Source organism: Patiria miniata, unplaced genomic scaffold (genome assembly GCF_015706575.1).
Source record: "Patiria miniata isolate m_02_andy unplaced genomic scaffold, ASM1570657v1 HiC_scaffold_11, whole genome shotgun sequence".
Lineage (NCBI taxonomy): Eukaryota > Metazoa > Echinodermata > Asteroidea > Valvatida > Asterinidae > Patiria > Patiria miniata.
The window spans coordinates 2,219,411-2,245,605 of NW_024037049.1; the positions used below are offsets into that span (position 1 = coordinate 2,219,411).

The 26,195-nt window shown below is 40.7% G+C and overlaps 1 protein-coding gene across 1 annotated transcript in view; it reads left to right on the forward strand.

Moving 5' to 3' along the window:
• LOC119741696 (sortilin-like) overlaps positions 1–21,174 on the forward strand; it is a gene marked incomplete at its 3' end in the record, with an annotated part of 113,723 nt that extends 92,549 nt beyond the window's left edge. The window contains 5 exon segments of the mRNA XM_038217556.1: positions 1,627–1,810; positions 7,293–7,409; positions 11,374–11,488; positions 20,361–20,482; positions 21,075–21,174. Coding sequence (XP_038073484.1) covers positions 1,627–1,810; positions 7,293–7,409; positions 11,374–11,488; positions 20,361–20,482; positions 21,075–21,174 — 638 coding nt within the window.
• Positions 21,175–26,195: the final 5,021 nt, after the last annotated feature.

Below are 26,195 nucleotides of genomic sequence, written 5' to 3' on the forward strand. Positions count from 1 at the left end.
GTAAAGTAAAAAGTAAGTTCTACTCACTAAATTTGTTGTTGCTCTCTGGTATATCCTTGGTATATTGGAAAGTCAATAGTAGTCACATACACAGTGATACACCCTGAAACACTGTCTTGCACACAGGGGAATTCCGCACTTTTTGCAGAAAATACGAGTGTCAGTGCTGCGCCCTCTCGCAAGAACTCGAATGAAACAAATAAATACAGGTCGTAACTGAATGAAAATGATATTATTAGAAAAAGCAAGAGCCCCCTTACTCTACCTCGTACATTGTACGTGTACGAGGTTTGGCAATTTTTAAATACGAACATTGCCTCGTACATGTATGAGGTTGGCGATTTCGAACTAACAAATATACCTCGTACATGTACGACTTTGGCACTGAAAGAGTTAATGGAGAGTGGCTTGGTTATATCTTATAGCTCCATATGGTTGTATATAAGCTCTAATTTCACTGTCCTTTGAAGTCACGGTTGGCATGTGAAAAAAAATGATTTGTTTGTTTTGTTTTGCTTTTTTGGCAAGTGTGTTTCTTCTGGGCTTTAAATAGTTGAATATTACAACATTATCACTATGAAAACACTCCGAAAAGTATCGTCAACATGCAAATTGAGGTCAAAGTAATACATTAGTATATATAAATAACGGTCGATCGTACGCGTAGAAATTTGTACGATATGAATATGCACATCAATTGAAGGCGCACTGATCATGATTCACAGCAACATTATAGGGGGTTTTCGAAACCTTTGCTTTGGCTTCTGCTTTTCTTCTGACTTCAAAATCACTGAGAGGCGAACCAAATGGGAATATTCCAACTTTTGGCTTCATATCAACCGATTGAATGTTCCTGAAACATAACAGGCACCAAAATGTAGCTGGAGTTCCAGAAGTTGAGGGTCTAAAATCTACGTAAGACGAAGCCAAAGCCAGTCGTTGTGAAAATGCTCATATGATAGTTACATGATGAAAGTTCCTTGAAAAATCTGTCAAGTTTTCACTCCAAATTTTTGATTTTCCCACATCGGTTTTCAAAAGCAGGTGCTAATTGCAAAGGCAGGCACTCTGTAGCTGATGTGCTTGGGGGATAATGAATAACTTGGATATTTAGGGGGATTTATCGGACAAGGACGATGAAGAAAATGTTTGTCTGGTCCAATGATTGTATCAAGTCGCCCCCTGGCCAATTTTCCCCAGTTTTTTTTAAATTTATTTACCTCTTAATTTTTTTCCACTGACAATTTTTTTAAACCTGTGAATAATACAAATTCAACGACTCATCCCAGCTAGTATTTCCTCTGCCCGATACCACAATAAATGTTTCATCATTGTAGTTATTTACCAAAGATTGGTCCATAAATGCAACTATGACCAACATAAAATGAAATGAGATGTGGCACACCTACCCGAGAGCAATGGGACACACATCAAAATACTTAGCAGTTGGCTCTGATTTTTTTTTTTTTTTTAGTTTGAAACAAATCCGTTTTCTTTGCTTTTTTCTTTTTTTGAGGATACTCAATCATTTCTGTCGTTTCAATTGGTGTCTGTCTTTCAGGTGTTATCTCTGCAAATATTTGTGCAATATCTCTGTATATTAACGACTTCTTTTTGCTCTTACAGGCACAGAAAAAGATTTTGATGAATGGGTTCCACATCTGTCAAATGAAAGGAGAGGCTGTCTTCTGGGGTTAAATGAAACATTTGAAAGAGTGAAACCTGATTCCCTGTGCCGACTGAATTATGCCCATGAGCCTAAAGCCAAACAATCTAATCCATGTTCCTGTACTAAAGATGACTATGAGTGGTAAGTGAATTATCAGCTATATATGATGGGCATTTCTACGAGTTTTCGAGAAAAAAAAGTGTGTGTTACATGGAAAAACAGCTGTTTTTGGCTGTTATGTCCAGTCATTAGACTAAGCTCCTCGAGTCTATTGACTGGCCATAGACTGGGGCTCATTTCTGGTATGACTCAATATATTGTTTAACCGTCTTTTCTCGTGCAATCACAGTCTACAATATACACACAGATATTACAGACATTTGCCACTCCTGTTTATAGATTGGCTGAACTCCTCAGCAGCTGTCAGTGACGTTCGACTTGTGTGACTCTTATTGCAGGATTTATGACTAATTGACAATGACATGATGATCAATGTAACTTAGACTTACTTTTGTGGAACGAAATCACTGACTTTGTTATTGTGGCTGCCGCGGTCTCACTTGTGGTGTGAGAAGTTTCAAAAACTATAAGCTCGGACATCTGAAAACAAGGTAACTAAATGACTGGTGTTCACAATCAAAACCAACCAATTACACACCATAAACTCAGAGTCACTTGATAAGCTATGATGATCTCTAAGTGATTAAGATAACAATCTGCAATTTAATAAAGCAGAAAATGTTAATAACATAGAAAAGCCTTATCTATAATAATCATGTCTAGAGGAATTATGCTGGTGTAAATCAGGTTTGTACTGTGCTGTTCTTACCTGTAGAGCACTGCTACATGCATTATTCTCTTGAGGGCACTTATCATTCACTAAGATTTATGTTCCCACGGTACCTTGCGGCCCGCCCGCTGGCCATTTCACTTCCTCTTTCTCTTAGCACGCTTTGTGAAAGACGTGTATTTCAGAGCTCCAATTTCTGTTCGATTTTTTACTTCTTTCATCAGCCATTCCTGTACACTATGGCTTGTAGTCATTTCTTAGATTCCTTCCAGCCTTCCTTTTGAACGTTATTGGTGTGAGATTTTGTTTTACTGCCTCTTAAACGGAGTGACACTAGGCAAGTCCCTCACTCCCAGTGCTACCTTGGCCAACAGAGTGACACTTCGCCCTCTATGTAAAGCCCTCATGCCCTATTCATCTACTAGACGCTTAGCCTAGTATTAGCCAAGGTCATTTTGTTGGGGGGGGGGGACACGTACACAAATGGCACATTGAGTGCTGCAAGATCATCCATGCTTGAAGGTACAGTCGAGTCTCGTTAATACAAACTTGTTCGGACCTAGCCAAATTGTTTGTTATATCAGAATTTAGTATTAAGAGGAACATCAGTCCTATTCATTGTGCACATAAATGCACAGTCGGGACCAAGGCTTTATGTTTGTTATAACCAGAATTTTGTATTAACAGAGTTTGTGCTAACGAGATTCGACTGTAGATAGAGTTTTGTTACCGGCACAGAGCTATATTAAATTGCTAGAGCGCTGACTCGATATACAAAGTGATGCCTGCTGGGCGCATCCATGTTGTGCACAAACCTATGGAAAACTCGAAATTTTGTACGGCTTTTGTATGGCTATTGGCATATCTGCGTTTGTATTCTATATGGATGCGTTATCGAAGCCGATACGCCCAAAAGCGAAATGCTGAGCCAAAGCTCAAAGTGCTTTCAATACTCGCCCTAACTAAAAAAAGCTTGACAGCAGGCCAGCTGTGACCATGTACCTAGCTTGCCCGCTGTCAATCTTTGGTGCCTCAACTGCCTGGACTTTATTACAACTCCGGACATACTCTGAGTGTTCATGGCCAGACTGGGGCTCCCACTCTGCAGCCTAGCTTGCCCCCAATCCACAGAAATGCAAGCATTCTTCTACTGTTCTGTCTGGCCAAGGCCCAGCATTACTCCGGGCTAGTGAAAGCTTGGGCTCTTTCAGTCTTCATTAATGATTTCTCACCCTGACCCAGGTCTGTCATCTGAAATACCTGCATCAGCACTTACCCGCGTTTTACCAAGACTAACTTACCTCATGCTGCAACTTTTCCTTTAGCAGAGATGAAACTTTTCAGATTTTAATCGGTAATCAGACTTTTTGACTTTTCCAATGAAAAGTCAGATTTTTTTTACGATTCCTCCCACAAAATATTTTTTCAACTATAATTTCCCCAAAAATCACTGAAAAGTCAATGAAAACGGCACGTAAAAATTATCCAGAGCTTAGTTTTAATTGCTTTCACCTGAGGCTAATGGAGTGCTTCTACGGTAGCAACACCTAGGCTAACACATGATATGGAAAAATCATTGCATCACACGGAAATACAGTGTATGAAGCATGCGTGTAGCACAGTACAGCTGCATACGATGATATGCAACGGTACCTACCAACGTACCTACCGTGCCGCCCACTAGCACATGGCCGGTCGGTTACGGGTAAGCTCATCTGCTCATGAACATGATGAACGATCCAGAGGATAAAATCCAACATGTGCAATTTTCGAAGGTTTCAGATTTAGTTGTATAAAATGCAATGCTTTAAAAATCTCAATGATTGTCCTGAGGATGGCGAAGAAAGCAATAGTGAAACATTTCACTGGCATTTGTTTGAAGAAAAAGACGATAATGCCCAATTTTTTTCACACGTACTATACGGAGTTGTGTGGTTGAATCATGGACATGATTGAATTGTTGTCATGAAAGGTGCCCTTGTCTTTCGGGCTTTTTCCTTGCCTTTCTCAAGTAAGAAGTGAACTTCTTTGTTGATGAGTCCATTACAAAATAACACTAACAGTAGATCAGGCCGTTTGATTTTATGAAAACACTGACCATCTTTTTATCAAAAATTTTCCTTTGGATCAAATTAAAACGGGAGTCGGTGTCCGGAAATTGGGCCTGAAGTGTATTGTACATACAATTGTGTATGTGTATTACAGCCCAGATTTCGGACACGTAATTTTGTTAGGCCTGTTTCCCTGATTTTTCCCCTATGCCAGTTTCATCTCTGCTTTAGATTCTTTGGCTGTTCAGTGTTCAGTGTCCATGATGACCCTTCCACAGTTTCTCTCAACTTAAGGATTGTCACAATCACCAGACCAGTGTAACCCAACCCCAGGATCCATCATGGATGATTGCTCACACTCTCATTTGATTAGCTGTGTCCTCAGCAACTTAAGTCTGTGTTAGAATGCCTTAGTCCATCACTAATTTGGCAGACGAGACAGAAAAAAATCCCTTTTCTTAATGGGCATGGCAGATGAAGTACTGGTTGTCAGGCTGTCAGACTCCACCAGTCCTTGAAGTTCCATCCAACTTTGGATTACGCTGCTGCTTCCAACCATAGGCTGGCTTGTAGCAGTCACTATATCCCAAAGGCTCCAGGCCTCTACCCTCAACTTATGGGGCTCTTTGACCCATTTTACTTGGTCTTAACCCTGGCTATCCTCTGACCATTGATAACTTAACCTCAGTCATGGTTCCAGTTAATGGATGCTCCCAGACCACCCACTGACTAAAACAAGCACCGGGCTCTCTAGGGAGAAATCGAGTGTTTTGACAAGAGATGACATTCAGGCACCATTGCTATGGGACAACACCTTTACTGGAGCGAAAAGGCAGATGCCAGCCATTGCTCTTTCTTCTGCTGACACACCTGCTGTAATGTCCCCATGTGGCTATTGTTCACTTGCTTATTGGTAATCATTTTAAACTTGATTCCAATATGCTGCCTTTACTTATGTCCGCTCCAGCTCTATTTCTGGCCCCTTTCTCCTTCGGTCCAATCTGGTCTCCTGCCTGGCACCGAGTTTGCAACATGTCTGCCTGTACCCTGAATGAGGGTACCGTCTGGGAGGATACAACAAAATGGCGGCCTCTTACATGAATCTCCAGGGTGAGCCCATTTCCTGGCCTCTGCTTTGCAACATGGTACTTCTCAAAAGAGAACGACGGTTAGCTTCTATTTCAGCTCCTGTTTTTCCAAGTCTCAGGCATGGCAAACCGACCCTCTACTATAGACCAGCTGTTTGCCCCCTTTTCCCATATCTCCCATCTCTTCTGAGTGTCCAGGAAGATCAAGGCAGATCGATTCAGAGCTGTTTCTGGGCAAATATGGCAATTTAAACATGTATGGCAGCTTTCTCTGCGATCAGGTGTCCATGCACATTTCATCCGGGCATGGTTTTATACCCCAACTCACCCTTCTTATGTTAGGGGTCCTTGGGCAGGTTTTACACTAACTCGGGCCCCTTCGAGACCCTTAATGAGGCTGCTATCCTGACTATCTCCTTGGTGATGACCTTCCTCTTGATAGTAGCCATGGCTTGCTGCAGAGCGAACTCAGCGAAACCCATCCTCATTAAAGTTCTTTGGAGCCAGGCCATGTATGTTCCAGCCCCATGCCTCCCCTCCCACAGAAAACAGCTCATCAATGATTTTTGACATCTTGATACCCAACTTCAAGCTTCTCTCATCAATTTCGGATGAAAGACCTTGGGTCTGTACCCATAGCTGGTACGTAATTTGGCGGCGACTATCAGACCGAGATTAAATGAAGTTCTGCCGCACCATCTAGCATCTCGCAACACTATCGCCTATTGGGCTGCGTCTGCCATGTGCTTGTATTCATAGATTGGCCTGTACCCCAGGAACAAGGTACATGCCCAAAAAGTCCAGAGTGTAGCTTTTTGATGGGCCTTTTGCAAGGATGTGCCACTAACGGACATCTAGCAAGCCACATGGTGACATCCACCAGCATGTACACAACCTGCTACTTCCAGAGCAAACAGACCATGCAGCCCCTCGACTTAGCATCCCAGCAGCATTACCAGACTCAGTTTGTACACCGCTGGTGCCCCCCAGTACCAAACAGTAAAGGCCTGTCCTCTTTGGTGAGTGCCGATTTCCTGGTTTCGTTCTGATGGGTGTTTATTCATAGGGATTACACTCCCGTGCAGCCCGCTGACCAGCTTGTACACTTTATGTTGTATGCTTGAACCCACCTACCTATATGAAGTAGTGCTCTATGGGTAAGACAAGTGCAGTAGAATCCCCCTCCCCCATTCTACTTGCAAGTACTTACCCATGGAGCGCCCACCTGCCTCCCAACTCTCAAGCACTTGTACTCTCAAGAAAAGAGGGAGTGAAATGGTGGACAGGCCGCTAAATAATGTAGGAAAATGATAGAGAATGGATAGCATCCTAATCATGTGGTAATGCTCTACAGGTAAGTATTCGCTAGTAGAATCGGCACACACTTCCGGGGGGGGGGGGGGGTGGTGTCAACATTATCAATATGAGTCACTATTTTGCAGTTTAAAAAAGCTTTCTGCGAACATAACTTTAATTTGGAGTCCATACAAACACATAACCTAGCATGTCATTTACTTCTTATTATGTTTATGCTGCAGATTCACAATTCCTCACAGGTCCATTACAATGCTTCTAGTCCAAATTCAAGTCACTTAAAGTGACGTTACAAAGTTGCCCTTGTTATTTGTTCATCCCTTATTACTTGTAACCACACTTTGAAATTGATATGTTTTCACTTTTTTTATATTCTTCAGTGACTTTGGGTTTAGCCGCAAAGGTGAAAGTAAAGAATGCAAAGTGAGTGCGGATGTTGACCCCTCACACCTGGACATCTGCATTAATGGAAACGAGGAGAAGATCAATACTTGGGGGTAAGTTATACAATAAAACCAGCTTCATCTGTTTAACCTTCATTTTATTCTGTGATCCCATCACTGCATGAATGAAACTTTATAGCTGATGTTCAATAATGGATGTGTATGAGTGCAGTGGTAAGAATAATTTCATGAGGTGACACATAAAATTTATTATTTATATGACTGCACATTACCAAAAAAGCACAAACAAAAATCATAATGCTGTAAAGCCCTATGTTCTGTCCATCAAACAGACATACTTCTAGTTTATTTCAATTTTTGTTTTGGGGGAATGTTTTTATGAACATGTGTAGCATTTTTCAGTTATCATTTTTATTTCATTGCCTTTGATTGTAAATGAGAAACAAAAAATACTATGATTTCAATCACAAAAAGGTACTTCTTTTTCTTTTTGGAAATACCAACATTCTGACCAGTTAAGTAAATCTATAAAAAAGAGTCTTAACTTGAGTTCTGGGAAGTAGTAACACCGTGTGACATTGATCGTTGTTTATAAGTTTTGTGGTTTAGAGCTGTGAAATATTGAAATAATTATAACAAAAATGTCAGTCACGTCAACCTCATCCCCAGTGCTTACGTTATTTCCAACCTCGTTTCCAATAGCCCTGGATAGGAAACTTTCTTCCAGCATCCTGATTCGATACCGCAATTGGCTAGAACTGGATTTATATCGTATACTTGGTGTTGTTATTAACAACGTGCAGTACGTGTTTTCGCGATCATTCGTCCACGCCTTATCGAAAATATTCATTTCCTTTCCAGTTTGTTTTTATTAATATAAAATGTGATACTGCATGTTGTCTCGTTAAGATCGTAACAGTTTAATTAATGTAAAATTGTATTTTCGTAACTCATGCCATGCTCGCGCTGCGACAAATTGATTCTGTTTTTACCTCAGACATCGCATACAAAAACAAACACAAATGTCACACACTAGGCATGCACCAGACTATTCCTCATTTGCATACGTGTTCAAAAATCTTGCACATGCAAATGATCCAATACCAGGGTGAGAGAACAGGTAGTGGTGGGTGCGTACTGCTCAGCACTCTGGGGACGAGTTTGCAGTCACGTGTAATGTCAGTCTCGGTCTTTTAGCTTAAGGTAATGTCAGTCACGTTATTGCACTCTGAAGTATATTACAAGTAGAATACTGGTAAGTCCATGTGCATACAATGTACAAGGTGGGTAAAAAATAATGTCACTTTGGATAATTTGTTGTCTCCCACAAAAATGGGAAAGGTTACTATTGATTTGGGGGTCAAAAGGTCAAAGGTCAAAGTCACAGTAGTAAATTAAAGGTTAATGGTTTCCAGATGATAACTTCACTCCTGTTGAGGGGTTTCAACAGCAACACTGTTATTTTTCTTCTCAGTCATCATTCGGTCTGGGTATTAACCATAAGTCAGTAAAAGTTTCACTGATATTCATCCATGCATGAAAAGGATGTATCCATACAGGCCTTTCTTTGTGACTACCCCAAACCATACCAACACGATGTTCAGAATATGCCTTTTGCTGTGAACACGATGGCAACAATGGGCCTGAGGACAATGAAGGAAATTATAGGAATAGCAGAACAAGACATCAATTAAATAGAATTACATTTATTGAACTTGAAAGTGAATGACAGATACGGTTATTTTCACTTTGTTGCTTCTCGACCCTCCACCTGTCTGTCATTCAGATCAATGCGTAGTTGTGCCCATGTCCTCATGTCTGCAATAGCTCTGCGGACCATCCGTGTTCTTGTGAGGGCTTGGATTTCACAAGTAATCCTGGTGAAAGTCCTGCAGGGTGTTTGGCACAATGCAGTACACCCGGTCCTTGAGGTGCCCCAAAGAAAAAAAATTGAAGGGGGATATTAGATTTTGAGATCTTGGCGCATCTTATTCAGGTTCTTGGCAGACTTATGACTCGTGACTCAGACTCGGACTCGAGTCAGACTCGAGTCACATTTTTAATGACTTGGACTCGCACTCGAGTCACTTTGACTTACGACTCGGACTCGGACTCGGGGCTACGGACTCGAACTGACTTGTGACTCGATGGAAATTACCGCACTGCACACGCACACATACGTAAGTCGATCGTTTTCTTTACTGTGCAATACATGTACAGGGCGCTCGATACGGTGCGTGTGTGGCCGTGGCCGGTTACCGATCTATTGATTAAAGAAATCAATGTACCGAAACTTGTACCCCGCCGTCCGCACGCAATACTGCATTGGTGCAAGATTGATAGGGTAAGGTACCAGACTTTTCTTGGCAGACGTCCTGTCGTTCACTCGTGTATTGCTGTCGCATCGCGATAACGCGATATGATTAGTCTGCTGATCTGCCAGTTTCGGTAACGTTACATGCAAGTTGCAATGTACGTAGATCATGATAGCATCCACTCCAAAAATTGTCAATTTTGGGTATCTTAACTTCAAGAGAAATGCCAATGGAAGATCAGGTGCAGAATGCAAGTTCTGCAAGAGGAAATAGAGGAGAAAACCGGCACTACGTCAAACTTCAATCGCCACCTTTCATAGAAGTCTAAAAAAAGATATTTGAAACGCCTGAACTTTAAATGCAAAAGTTAGTCCAATACCAGTTTTGTCTGAATTGCCTTTATAACTGTTTTTGCGAATGAACTCCTCATTTCCAGAGAAAATTAGAGAAAAGCTGTGGGGAAAAATGGAAATTTACAGCACCTAAAATGTATGTTTTTCCAATACTATATCAAAGGTGACTCTGAATCTCTGAATTCCCTAAAATGTATGTTTTTCGATACAAAGAGGTGACTCGTGACTCGGGACTTGGACTCGACCTTTGTGACTCGTGACTCGGACTGGGACTCGACCTGGAGGACTCGGGACTCGGACTTGGACTCAAGAAATGTGACTCGGATTCGGACTTGGACTCGATGTTTAGTGACTCGAATACAAGTCTGGTTCTTGGTTGTGGCATTAACGTTGAATACCCCCTTAAAATATTGAGAAACATTGTGTTGTTAGTGTTTTTGGGTAGTTGCAAAGAAAGGTCTGTATCCTTTGCATGCATGGATGAATATTAGTGACATTTGTACTGAATGTGGTCAATACTCAGATCGAATGTTGGCTGAAGAGAAAAGCTGGTAAGCTTTCTTCCTTTGTGGGAGACAACAAATTTTCCAAAGGGACATTTTTTTTTTAAACTCACTCTGTACACGTGGTAAGCATTGTTGTAGTACTCGTACTCGGTACTCGTATAATTTTTTTTTAGAGTACTCATACTTCAATGTCAAAGTACTCATACTCGTAACGACGGTACTGGTACTCGGGCAGCAAAGTACTCGTACTCGACATGTCGAAATTATACTCGATCATCAAAGTACTCGTACTCGAATAACAGTACTCCAAATGGTATCGCTTGACTTACCGCGGCCTTATTTTATTATAATAAAGAACGTGCAACTGTGTAAAAGTCGTCGTTGCGGGCAGCAAACAAAACACAGTAAATCGTGACGTAATAAACAGGACTCCCGATGCACAGTAGCATACACGAGTCCTGTTTATTACGTCACGATTTACTGTGTTTTGTTTGCTGCCCGCAACGACGACTTTTACACAGTTGCACGTTCGGGTCGAAACTGGACCTGAAAAACAGCTCTCAAAAGTACCTTTTGTACTCATTTCATGACAGAAACAATAGTTGTTTTTATTTCATCACACCTTAGGCTACATATACCCGAAAAATGACGGAAATGTCTTCGAGCATTCCACAACCTCTTTAACTATTACATGTATTTCTACACTCCCATGTATACTATTAGTGTACCGGGTATTTCCCGTGTATGTGTATGTACATGTATGTAACAATCATAACAATCATGGAATGTGGAAATGAGTGTTGGAACATCCTCTTAATGGCTGGAAGTTAAGGTGAAGTTGAATCACATGCAAAACACATTTTTCAATTTCGGCTCTCTATAGATATCGTAAAATTCCTGGAGATATGTGCGTAAATGGTTTTCAGCCAGTCAGAAGCATGGACACACTTCAGCAGCAGTGCACAAGTGGTCTGGAGTCTAACTTGTCTGTGGAGCAGGTGAGAATAACCAAAGTTTAGTGTCATGGCAAAACGGTCTCAATTCATTTTAAACTATTTAGAAATAACATCACAAGCCTTAGAAAGTATAAATAAAGACAGTCTTTGATTCTTATGTTACAGATACATAAATCAGTCAGATTTTTTGTTTTTATGCTCAGCCTTGGTGAACAGCCACTGTTTTTGCCCGCTCGAGTTGGGCATGCGAGAATGTGCGCCATGTACTTGACGTGCTGTTTTAGACAGAACTCGCTCGCTCGGGATGTCCGGCAGATTTTCAGTATTTCGCCAGCATTTTACTTGTACACGTCGGTGTCCTCACCGTCCATGTTCTTCTTCTTGCTGAACCCGCCTTTGACTAGCTTCCTGCAGAAATTCACCCACAGGCTGTCAAGCTTGTCTTGTACGGAGGCTTGGAGTCGTTCGGTTTGCACTGCATAGACTAGTCTGCTGCGCACCATTGCCTCCAACATCCGGACCCGTGTTGCCATCTTCACCTCCTTGTCCGTCAAGACGTCCTTTAAATGGTCTTGTCTTTAAATGATTTGAGCTTTACATGGTAGATTACATCATTTCATAGTGGTGTTTCATAGTCTGCTAGTGATGAGGCCAAGAACAACCAAAAATTACTTCTGCTTCCAATTACATGACTTTCAAAAATAGGATCAGTCAGTCGGAAAATCTTTTTATTTTGATATTTTTGCAATTTTGTTTATGTGCAGATTGAATGGAGTATTTAATCATATGCATATTGTTGGTTTGAATTATTTTCATTTGCACAACAAAAGCAATCAAAACCACCCTCAAAAGTGATAAAACCTTACCTTAATTAGTCCTCCTGCTGTCTAAACAGTCACAGACGATCAAAATTCACTTCCACTTCCCCTGCTTTACTTTTAACAATGGCTAGTCACCAGCAGTCAGATCAAACAGGCAAAGCTGGCAAGTTGTGGTTTCACGCCTTTTTTTTTTATGCCCGCGGCGAAGCCCAAGGGGCGTACTGTTTCCGCCTTGTCCTTCCGTGGGTGGTTGGGTTTATACGTATACTGACTTATGGGGTACCGGGAACAAAGAGCAACAATAGGGACAATGGTACCCTGCAAGTCGGTCTTTAGAAATCTCAGTACCCCATACGTAAAATGCTATGGAGTTTGAGATTTCAATGGGAACAAAGGAGAATAAAAGAAGGGAAGTCAAGTGGACAATAGTGGTACCCCATAACTACCCAAAACATGTATGTCTGAGTTTGTCTAACAGTCACTATGTGGGCATGTGAACAAAAGATGTCCACAAAATTCAGGGTGTGTTGACGTTATGTGGACTAAGCTGTGTCCACATAACATTTCGCCCTCTCTGGAAAACAGGTTTAGGGGCATTTTTGGGTTAGGGTTACCTGTCGCAGAATAAAGAGAAACATTCAAGGAAATCAATAAGCAAATTTTGGGTTGAAAGAGTCTTCACAATTAAAGTAAAGTTATTTTTTGTACCGAGTTTTCTTAACTACATGAAAACAAAGGAATGTCCACATAGAGTATCTAAAACTCTGTTACAACTGTAGCTAAGGCCTGTCATGTAGCTGAAGTAATTAATGAGATATACGCACTATAAATGACCATTACGGATATTACACTGTAAGACATCGATTTTTGTTTTTCAATACGCATTGATAAAAGTCTGTGAAGTTTTTTGCAAGTATTGAATGAAATAACTATGTTGTAGTAGAGATAGGTTCTCTATAGGGAGGGGGGGGGGGGCTGGTACCGTCTTATGCACACAAAGGGCAAATATATGGTGCTTTTCAGGGCGATACATGTGCGAAATTCTGAAAAAAGGCACCCAAAACGGCAGATGCCAGAATAAAGGGCACCACTTCTTTTTTGAAAAGGACACTAGTTCATAAAAAAGGGCACTTCATAAAAAAGGGCACTATTTACAAATTATTGGGGGGGGGGGTTTAAGCTCGATGAAAAAAGGGCATTTGAATGGAAAAGGGCATTCTTTACAAAATATTGGGGGGGGGGAATACCCCCCTTACCCCCCCCCCCCCCCCCCAGGCTACGCCTATTGGGAGGGGGGGGGGGTATTCTCAAGTTGCCTTGGGTCAGATTGGGTTCAGGGGAATAAGATCAAATGTCAACAATTTCGAGTTGAATTAGCATGTCGCGCACAAGTGCCGTTTTTATCCCCCATGCTGCAAGCCGGAGGGGAATATTGCGACAGCTATTCCTTCTGTGTGTTTGTCTATGCGCGTTTGTTTATGGTGTAAATCGAGGTCACACACGTGCAACATCATATATGAATCGAGGTCAGGAACCAAATGGACAACTCATCGGTTGGAAAACGTGTACAAAACCAATGAGAGCTGTTGCGAAAAAGTTTAAGTACAAACAAAGGAAAAGGGAAGAGAAAAAAAAGAAAATCCTCGATTTACACCATAAACAAACGCTCTTGTATTGTATTACGCTCGAGGACAGACAACAAAAGGAGCACAAAGGGGCCTTTGATCCTCGGACGACGGTGCCTATTGTTAAAACTGGTCCTCTATCGTACGGTTATGTGCTTAGTCTATGGGAAAGTGTTATATTAGAGGGACAAAGGGAAACACAATAGGTTGTCCTCAGGCGTATAGTAAAACACGACTGTGCGCGCATGTGTGTGCGTATGCATTTTTTCTGTGTGTGTGTTATGTTTTGGTTAAGTTAACTCTTGTCGGCACGATAACTTGAAAAATACTTTACTTACAATATATGAACTTGAAATTTGGTTGTGGGTTGTTCTTGGTAGCCTTATCAAGCCTATTGATTTTGGGACCGATAGGTCAAAGGTCAAAGCATTATTTTGCTAAAACAATAGAAATCTACTATTTTGGTTAGGGATACTCGCTTTACAAAAAACTGCCAGCATGCCAGGGGGATTGCGCAAGTCTCACTTGCAGTATTTTTGGATTAAAGTGTTGAGACAATAACTGGGAAACTGATCAAGTGACTGGTCACCAGCATCGTCATCTTATCAGCGAGTTGTTTCTGCACACTGTTGCTAGAGTGGGCTTGGATCAAGTAGTCAACTTCCCTACAAGTAGAACCAACACACTCGATCTTATATTAATAAATTCCCATCATATGTTACCAGATGCGAGAGCTCACCAGGCCTAAACAATCATGACATCATTCTTCTTGACACAAATGTACAGGCACAGAGGCGAAAACCATCTCGTCATATGATATCAGTGATGTAGTGCCTTGATGCTGGGCCTTGGCCTTAAGGCTGGATTTTAGGGCCTTGGCCTTGGCCTCGAGGCTTGAGGGCAAAAGCCTTTGCCTTGGCCTTGAGGGTTCAGGGCCTTGCAATTTTGAGTCAAGACTCTTCAAGGCCCATAGATTTTTGCACTTTCCAGATAAATCTGTTGTAAATTTTGCTGTTACCATTTTAATCGTATTACCATGGAGGAGGGAGGCACCCTATAGATTTGTGTGTTGGGCACACTTCCACTTTTATAGCATCATATTTTGTTACCATTGTAGTAGATTTGCTGCAAAAATATTCCGTACACTTGTGGGGCTAATGAGATGATCACTTTAATTGCATATAACTATGGAATAGATCTGATTGGTTGTATATGTCTCCCTGATAAGTGCTAAAGATTTGCATGTATCTGTTTTAGATGATGCTGATATTTCTGACCATGTTGGGCAAGCAAATAAAAATTTCCAAAATCAGTTTCTTGGATCCCCCTTTTGTTACACTTGGGAAAATTGTGTGTCAATATAGAAGTAAATCATTATTTTGTTTAGTTAAACCATATTGAAGACCTGAACTTATACTTTAATAGATACAATGCAGTCATAAAACGGTGTAGGCCTATGGGAGCATATTGATTGCAATTAAAGAAATGTTGTTCTACGTAACGAGCAATTTGTGATGATAAGGGCGGATCCAGAAGGGCCAAAAGGGGCCATGCCCCCCCCCCAAAAAAAAACGAAACTATTTTTTTTTCATGTGACGTCGTAATAAAGGCAGGCAATGAGAACACCACCATCTTTTCCTAAAAAAACATCGGTTAAAATGGTCAGAAATTGCCTCAAATCGCACCACAGAGCATCTCGAATCCAAAAAAAATTCGGGGCCCTTAAAGCGGGCCCCGAAGCCCAAGCCATAATTTTTTGCCCCACTTTTTTTGGGGGGGGCCAAAATTTCTTGGCCCCCCCCCCAAACTGTGTTCTGGATCCGCCCTTGCGTGATGATATGTCACTCATGTGACTATAATTAGTTCTATATCAGTGGTCATTTCATAAAACAGGGCCTTGGCCTTGGCCTTGAGGGTTAAGCCTTGGCCTTGGCCTCGAGGCTTTAGGGTCAAAGCCTTGGCCTTGGCCTTGAGGGTCAAAGCCTTATGGAACAGTGCTGATTTTGACACCTTTAGGGCAGAGTCTAAGTTGTGGGCTGACAGCATTGTTGATAGTTGCTCTGTACATACTCGAATCAAACAGCTGGCGACTGAAGAGCAGGACGGTCTGGAAATATCGATGCAGGAGCATGTTCCATCAAAGCTCAGTACCACAAGATTCAACCAACCGTGGTTTAATTCATCATCAAAGAGCGTCACGCAGGAAGTCACATGCTTTCAAGAAAGCCAGGCGTACCAATAAAGAGTGGGATTGGCTTCGCTTCAGACGCCTAAGAGAAAGAGTCACAACAGACGTGTTGTCAAGCCTATGTAACCAATATATCATAACCATCGTCTGCTCTGAGCCCTTCAGGAACAAAAAACTTGGTGGGTTGGTGAAGATAAAACGATGCGATCAGAATGGAGTAGCTCCTCTGAAGGATGGCAATTTCATGCATGCCGACCTGAAAACCAAGGCAAACATCCAGAACAAGCAATTCTGTTCAGTGTTCACCTGCGAAGGTTCTGCGGACCTACCGACTTGGGTTCCAACCCTCACCCTACCATCGATGATATCCAAGTCAGTTGCCCTGGGGTAATCAAGCTTTTGAAGAACCTGAAACCACTAAGCTTCCATAGATCAGGGAGTAGTTCCGTCAGCATGGAAGAAGGATCTTGTTGTACCCTTGTTCAAGAAAGGCAACCAGTCACTGGCTGCAAACTACCATCCGATATCGCTGACAGCAATCCTACATGTATGTAAGTTTAATATGTGCTCATATATATACTTCATTGTGCTGTTATTCGCCATCTCACTCAGCATAACATCTTATCCGATGCACGGCACAGCTTCAGAAAGAGGCGATCATGTGACACCCAACTGATTCTGACCAACCTTGACCTAGCTAAAGGGCTTGATGAGAAAGGGCAGATTAACCTTCTCTTACTGGATTTCCAAAGCCTTCGATAAGGTCTCCCACCGTCGACTCCTTCAGATGGTTGATTACTACGGCGTCCAAGGTCACTTTTTGCAGTGGATCCAAGATTTTCTCCACAATCGTACACAACAGGTTATTGTTGATGGGAGAGTACCAGTTACATCAGGTGTGCCCCAAGGGAGTGTATTAGGTCTACTTCTCTTTTTGATATACATCAACGACCTGCCTTCCTGCGTCAAAAGCTCAACAACCCGCCTTTTTGCAGATGATTGTGCACTGTACAGACGTATCTCATCGAGTCTTGACATCATCTTATTGCAAGATCTGGATGCACTGTTCAAGTAGGAACGTACATGGCTGATGGAGTTCAATCCAACCAAGTGTCAGGTAGTACGCATCACAAACAAGCGGAAACCAGTCCCATCATCATATAACATCCGTGGACACAGTCTGGAGGAGGTTGACTCTGCCAAATACTTGGGTGTTGATGCAGTAACAAAGAAGGCTAATTCCACGTGAGCTTTTCTCAGCCACAACTTCAGCTGTTGCACTCGCAGAATCAGAGAGGCTAGCTACATGACATATGTTCGCCCCATCATTGAGTACGCCGCTCCAACCTGGGATCCCCACACTGAAAAAAATATTAAAAAACTGGAGCAAGTTCAGCACTGGCAACTACGACCGCACCTGCAGTGTAACATTAATGCTACAAGACTTGCACGGGAGTCCACTCAAGGCCAGATGTCTTCAGAGCCATCTAAGGATGCTTTATAAGATCTTGGTAGACATACACTGGAGTTCCTTCCTCACTGAGGCCAAATTTAGTACTAGAGGTCACAGTTCAGGGTTCCTTGTGCTCCATTTCGAAACACAGGTTGTCTACTCATTCTTCCCACAAACTTGCCGAGACTGACCTTGGACCCAGCCAGCCTACCCTCCCTCAGTGCGTTCAAATCAGCATTGAGGGATGTTATACTCACTAGCTTCAAGTTCTGTTTTTAACCTGCACTGCAGCACTATACATGTACATAGTTTGTTATTAGCACAGTGAGTCAAGCACATTCATTGTTATTGGAGCACACCCCCACCTGTATTGCATTGTTTTTCTCATTGTAGAAGTTTGCACTTTTCAGAAAAAAGCTGCTAAGGCCAATTATTTGTTCCCAAATTGTGGTTAAAGCATGAAATTTGGCATGTAGAGCCGAAACGGTATAACAATTAAAAAAAAAAAAAAAAAATGTTCAGCATTCCACAACCTCTTTTATAATACAGTTCTTCTGAATTTTTATTCCTTGCGCGCCCTCCCTTTTTTTTTTTTAAATCAAGCTCTGCCCCCGAATCGGCAAGATTCAAGGTGGGTCCACCTCTTAAAATGATTTTTTGTTATACTGTTTCGGCTCTGCATGCCAAATTGCATGCATTTACCAGAATTTGGGCACAACTAATTGGTCTAAGCATCTCCACTATTACCCAGGATACGTGTACATTTGTATCTAGGCTTATGAAATATATAAAAATGTAATTTTTAAACCATTTTATTGCAACTTTATCCAACTTGTTTCCATTCTTACGTAGCATTTTTGGTTTCAGGAGGTCAATCTCAACACTTTAAATCCAAAAACGGCACTTGTTCACGAAATTAAACTCAAAATTTTCGACATTTGACCGTAGCCCCCTGACCCCCATCCAACCCAGGGCAACTAAGAATGGCCATCTCAGAACCACCCCCGACGGACTATGGCATGTTACATCAACCATCAAACCCATAGGCGTAGCCAAAGGGGGGGGGGGGGGGCAAGGGGGCAATGGACTCCCTTGTAAAAAAAAATTAAAAAAATTGCAATATATAGAGAGGGAGAGAGACTTGAAAAGAGAAAAAAAGGGGAGGGAGAGACACAATTAATGCGGCAGTTCACATCAGATCATAGCCTGCTAGGATTAGTTGCTCATACATGTAAGACAACATGAATAGTTAATGCGGTACCCGCTGCTATGTACATACGATTTGAACCAGCCAACCAATCCGGTTAGCTCAATGGTTGAGTGGTAAGACATCTGCACTACATGTATACAGCAGGAGGTCATGGGTTCATTTTTCCAACTTTCACTCGGGAGGTAACACGCTGAGTATACAGTGTTTATACGTCGGTGAAGGGCAAAACCTAATTTGATTTGTCACCCAGACACAAAAATCCCGTCTCACTTTGTGTGGCATTGCCCGTGCGTTTCTGACGTAAACAGGTAGTCGACCAGCATTTTCACGAAGACAGAAAAGACAACATGAATTTTAAACTTTCATTTTTAATTTGCTGATTATAAACTCTAGGGTTGTGCCATAAAATTATGGTTTGTCGGGTAACCGGAAACAGAAGTATTTTTGGGGGCCTTATGACTTGTATCCAAGAGTCCGTCCATGATAGTTTTTATTATATAACCGTCATACAGATCCCTGTCATTTGATTGGTAGAACTTACATCACGTGACATTCGTTATTACTCCCATTCACGCCGGGGCTCAAAAAGTCCCACTCGCCCATAGGGAATGGGAAATACTATTGAACAGATAGGATCATTCTTGTTCCATGACGCGGTATTTGTGTGCAAATGCATGCTAGTATGGGCGTTCACATTGCGTGTAGCGCGTATTGTTCCAAAGAGCCAGCGCTACAGAGTTCGGTTCAAACATTTTTGTGAAGGGGTGGTTTGGAAGAGACAAATACAGTTTCCACCAATTTTGTATTGAAATAAAAGTTCAAATATATCAAATGACAAGGATCTAGTGGCTTTAGATTGTGAAATGGAAGGAATATTATTGCTCTGTAAAATCTGGACTTTTCCAGTTCACTCAGCTTCGCCTCGTGAAATGGAAAAATCCAGATTTTAACCTTGCGATAATATTCCTCCCTCTTCACTCTGACCTGTATAACAGTGCATCTGCAGACCAATGTAGATATTTTTCTTTCAAAAAAAGCAAAACCCAAATGTTGGGACCATTGTTTTAGTGAAGTTCTGCATGTAGACCTTTCACAATATAGGATATGAAAGCCCAATTCATAGGCTTTCTTTTAGTACAGGAATCATTCAAATCACTCATGTACTTTTCAAGTTACGGAATTTTAAACACAACCACTGTTTTAAAGTTCTGTCCACGGATCACAAAAAAAGGTGTGCCTTCTTTCAGCAAAACGAAAACAATTCACACACGTCCCTTTGTGATTTGTTTTTGTTTTGCTGAAAGAACACTTACCTTGTTGTGATCCGTGGACAGAACTTTAAAACGGTGGTTGTGCTTAAAATTTGGTAACTTGAAAAGTACATGAGTGATTTGAATGATTGTTGTACTAAAAGAAAGCCTATGATTTGAGCTTTTGTATCCTAGATTTTGAGGGGCTACATGCAGAAATTCACTAAAACAATATAATGGTCCCGACATTTGGGTTTCGTTTTTTTTTTAATCACCCTGTAATAATGACTGTATATAACTACACCTTTTGTGACAGTGTACAGTACAACAATTTTGGCATGTTTATTTGAAATGTGTCACTCTGCAGTTAGATGGCCATCAGGTAAAGACATGGACAATTGTCATGATTCTGCTGGCAGTTGCTTTCTTTTCTGGAATTCTTGTTTTCTTGCTGTACAGGCACAACAAACTCCCCTGCACCAGACCAAGGTAAATGATAAGATTTTTATCACTATATGTCCGGTGTACTTTATGAAATGTTTTGGTGTAATTTAATGTAAACAAACTGCAATTTGTTATCTGTGGGATTCATATGTGCTTGAAAACAAGGGCAGATGATTGCAGTTAAGCAGAACTTCAGGTATGCAGTTCGATATATTTCTGCTACTTAATGCCGAAAATTGCAGGGTTTTGCATCAGAAAAAAACCCCAGATAAATGCCTACGTGCATATTTTGCAATGGAAAACCTTACAGACCTAATGTTGATTTTCAAAACCTAAGACAGTTTACCCATTTCTATTGGTCGAGAGCCCGTCACGTGGCTGTCACGTCACGATTGACAAAGACTGGCTGTCTAGGCCTAATTTCACAACACTGCTAAGCAAAAAAAAAATGCTTATGTAGATACGATAGTTTGTGGTATAACTGGCAGGAACATTAACCCTGAATTTAGTAATATGTCCAGATTGTTGATCACCAAATATTCGCTGAGTAATTTGATACTCACATTTGTAATTGCATATGCCAAGAAATCAGTTTACCACGCTGTTGAATCAAATCATGAAGGTTTTGACCTTTCAGCTTGGCATCATACCGCTACTCACAGCTTAGTGATGGAGACAATTTGGATAAGATGATTGACTTGGAATCTCATCCAACATATCATGACTCCTCCGATGAGGTAAGCACTGCCTATTCAATTGTTCAAAACATTGTTGTGTTTTTAAGCCCATATGACATTAACTTAAAGGCTAATTTTCAAAGCCCTCTATCCATGCAGGAACTGCAAATCAAAAACCCTGTGATCTGTCTAGAGTCAGACACTTCCTCTTGTTATGCCCTGCCGGCGAATCATACTGTTTCCGCCTTGTCCGTCCGTGTGCGTGTGTGCGTGTGCATTTGGTTCCACAGCGATATCTGGATTGTATCTCCATTTATGTCTTGGACCTTGATACAATTAAGGTAGCTTTCTACTCTAGTGTAGCTTACAGAAAATGAATAAGTTTGGACCCTATAAGACAAAGCCAAGGTCATTGGGATTAAAACAATAGGATTTTATTTATTTATTTTTTTTTTTTTTTTTTTTACCAAACCAGTATACATGTGCAAATGTAATCACTCACTAAAATATTAGGGGGCCTGCACACTGTTTATACATTTTTTTAAATATTTTTTTTGTATTATCAATGTGGCTTCTTCACCCTTTTTTCTTGGACAGTCATATTTTTAATTGAAACAACAGAAAAAGTTTTCTCAACAATTACATGTACATGTATTACTAAAACTTGAGACTTGAACCGTAATACATGTATATGTATATGCAGCTCCGTAGGTTGTTCTTAGGATTTTGAGTCACTTTCGGACCCCATAGGCCAACTGTTCTCTATTTAATTATAAAAAAAAACAAAGAAATGATGTCATGATGATAACTCAAGCTTATTCAAATAACCATATTTTCTTTTGATTGTTTAAAAATTCTTATTTCCATGTACATGTAGGCCTGGTAAATGCTCAAGGGATTATGCTCAAAGGATTTGCCTTTGAGAAATGTCTTGCTTAAGATTGAAAATATCCAGTCAGTTTGCTTAAATCACATACAATGACTTCCTAACAGAAAAGCAAAAAAAAACCAAAAAAATCATTATGGGATCATAGGCATCAATACATTACATATATAACCTAAAGAAAACAATAACGATGTCAATGAATGTTCCATGTGACCCAGGTAAGTTGATGTTAATAGAGTGGTGTTATGTCATGGAAATAGGCATGGTTGCGGGGCATTTGTGTTTTTTAACACTACTTTTCTTGTTCTTATTTAAATCTGATTTGATATTTCAAAGACTCAAATCTTAACTAGAGGTTCGCGTTTGTTGAGTTACAAACACAGAGTGGTTGGGCGGACATCCTTTTCAATATACACTGCCCAGTTAAGTTGGGAATGAATGTTCATCACTGTAAGAACAAAGGATCACCAAATAAACTCCCTTCCAGTACAATCAATTATTTTGTTACAAAAATGTATCTTTAACGCTATGATAAATTTCAGTAAACATTCTATGTACGCAAACAAGTTATTTCTGGTTTGATGATGTCATCAGTCAAAACGGTAAGTGAATACTGAGGAAAAGTTTTCATTGTGAAGTAAAAAAAAACTTTTGAAAAAACGGAAAATATAATTCTATGTATTAATTACACCTAACTTCTGGTTTGATGATGCCACAGCTTTAGAGATCCAAAGGTGAACATTGTAATGTATATCGTTATTTGGACTACGAGGATATGACAGGGATCAAATGATAGAATTTAATTAAAAATACGATCCTTTTCAAATTCTCCTCAAAGTAACTTCCGGTCACATGACGTCATAAATTTGAAAAACGTCACAAATTGTAAAATTTGAATAGATGGTTTTCAAATCAAAGAAAGCAAACACTATTATATGTGCCGCTAGGGGGCACCCTTTTGAATGATGACGTCATCACTCTTGTTTTTTGTGACCAGTGGCGTAGCCATGGGAGGGGGGGGGGACAGCCCCCCCCCCCTTGAAACCTTGTCGCCCCCCCAGTCTTCCCCCCAGTGAGATTTTGAGTTTCTAAAAAAATTACCATTGATCTACATGACGCCCCCCCATGAAATGTTCCAGCCCCCCCCAGCACCCCCCCACTGAAAAATTCCTGCGATTGGTGTTGCAGTCCGGCGTTAAAAAAATGGGTTGGCTTTACTGCAAGCACTCCCAAAGCAGAAGTAATATATGTATGGCATTATTGCTTGGCATATATACAAGCTACTTTTATGGGTTTTTTTTGGCAGCAACTTGAAACTTAACTTTGAGAATACACTTTTGTTGTTAAAAAAAAAGTTTTTTCCACCTTTTTATTTCATTGCATATCACCACCGAATGTTCTTATTCGAAAATAAATATTTGAATATTCGATTATCGATCGAATAACCGAATATTCGAATATTCGGCACAGCCCTAATTTTAAGTGTATGTAATAATAGCACCCAACTTCCGGTTAGATGATGTCATAGTATTTGGAAGCAATAGGTCAACATTAAGTATAACAGACGTCATAAATTGGACTAGGAACAAACTCATGAGACAGGGGTCAAATAATGGATGTAAATAAACAGAAACAGATGAAATGAACACCATACTCTATATAGTTCAAGAGCTATAGCTCAAACCATTTTGTCAAATTGTGCTCTCAAATCGCTTGTAATTTGATACCCGATGACGTCATGATGATGTAACAAGGTTTATAACATCTTTATAACATGGTTCAAGTTCACACTAGGTTTTATGATCATCCCGTGAACCGTTCGGAAGAAATAGTGCTTTGTTTTGATTTCAGGCTGTCTTCGTTTTGAATTCACCTAACTTTGACCTTCCAGTAGACCGGGAAGTAAACCAGTAGACCGGGAAGTAAAGGTCAAGCGAGTTTAGGCAAAAAAAAAAAGTCTGCAGTTTCTGGTATGGTATGGAGCTTGCCCAAAAAGTGGTGCGGCGACGCGGCTTTTTTTTTTTTTTTTTACCGGTTTTTTTTGGGCTTCAAATGTCGGCTGATGACTGCATGAAAATGGTGCCCAACTAAACTTAGTGCAAATATATGGGATTCACAGAGGCCACTTAAAGCTTATTCTCGATCGTAACCCCATCTAAAAACACGTTAAAATTGTGCAGCAGCAGGATTCCAGTCAAACCAGTGAGTTTTGCGGTTTTGAGACATCATCTTTCATTGGAAAAAAAACTTTTTCATTTTGCCGACGCGCATGACTACGGCTACGCGCGCGCATACCAGAATCCGGAGACTTTTTTGTTAGCCTTACGTACACGACAAAAAATGTTTAGCAATTAATGGTCTATCCGATAACAGAATGCAAACATCATTGATGATTTAATTCAAGAGTTATATGTAAAGTAATTGGTCACTTTTTCAGCTAAAATCACTTGTAATTTGACACCTGATGACGTAATCATGATCGATTCTGGCCAGGCGATGGTAGATTAGCATATTCATTAGCGTCACTCGGCTTTTTTTTTGGCGTGGGTCTTGGTATTGACCAATGGCAGCCAGCAAAAAGGATGATATTTATCAGTTAACAACTCGTGAAGGAGGCTCTTCTTCAAACTTATACTGCATACCATATTGAATGGGAACCTTATTAATATTTGTGAGTCTTGAAAAGATTGACAGATATTGCAAATGCTAGTCTACCAACTTTCAAAACTGCACGTAGCCAGGCGTATTTTTCCAATTCAACGAAAGGTAATGAACACATCACTACGATTTTTAGCACGTACTTGGATCATTATGTCAGGAAAGTAAACCTGAAAGTTGCATGAAGATACGGTCTTCCAAATGGGAGAAATTAATTTTTTTCAAAGATTTCGCCTGCCAACGTGAACATGTGTGTGTACATGTAGTTTCATTCAAAATGAAGTGTTACGTAACCTTTAGAAATCGCCCTTCGCAACCACATGACTGATGATTTCAGCTTAATAATGCCAGGTCCGTCTATCAGAAATTGATATCATTAACCTGGTATCAATTATATTTGATGTATCGAAAATTAGAACACCACACCTACAGATTCTTTATCTTGATTGGCCAAGAGCTAGTCTAACTTTTGCTACTTTTGCTATCCTGCTGTGCACTGTCAAAAGTACTTTATCTTCAAGTAAACTTGAATCCTCGATCCTGATTGGTCGATCCATGGCAACAAGCCATGCTACATATAACCATACCGCACGGCCACGGTCCATACCGCACTCTGCATATTCCGCGTGTTCCAAGATACAAGCACCATTGCAGCTGCTGCTGATATGCTGAACTGCTGAATGTCCGTGTAAAGCGTGCTAGTTCCAACTGTACTGCGCATCAAGTTTGCTTGAAGATAAATATCGTTATCACGCTCGCGCCCATTAGGCATGACGCAAACGCCTACATTATTCCGTGTTCCACTCGCGCTCGCAGGATAACGAATAATATCCGTCGCAACCAAAGTACTTTACCAGTAGCAACCAAAGTACTTTACGCATAGCAATTGTTATTGTGTGGAAATGTATAGGGGTGTACGTGTTGCACGTATCTTCCCATCGCTTGCGCTACAGAGCTGGGTTCAAGCATTTTGTGAATGGGTAGTTTGGAAAGTGCTCGTAAATTTGCAACTAATTTCGTATTCAAATAGAAGTACATTGTAATTGCATTTACATTAAATTAATCAGTATCACTTAAAATCAAGCAGAATCTGTGGGAGAGAGGTGGTCAAAAAACAAATAGTGACTGCAATATTCCATGGTGTAGTAAACCTATTAGTAGACATCATGAAAAACATATATGCATTTCGACGTTCCAACTATAAAATGAAATTGTGAGTTTAAACCTACCAGTCACTTCAAGGGAACTATTTTATAATGTTTGTATTTGAGATAGAAACAAAATTCCTGCATCAGGGTCTTTCCTTGACACAAAGCTTTGTTTTTCAGTGGTCCAACCATGTTCCATCACATACAGACACATCGGCTGCGTTTTTTTTTTTTGTCCCTGATATCATTTTCTCATATCACATTTTTAAATTATGCCCCGCCGGCAAAGCAGAAGGGGCATACTGTTTCCACCTTGTCCGTACTGTTTCCACCTTGTCCGTCTGTGTGTGCATGTGCGTGTACAAACACTGCCTTATGGGGTACCGGAA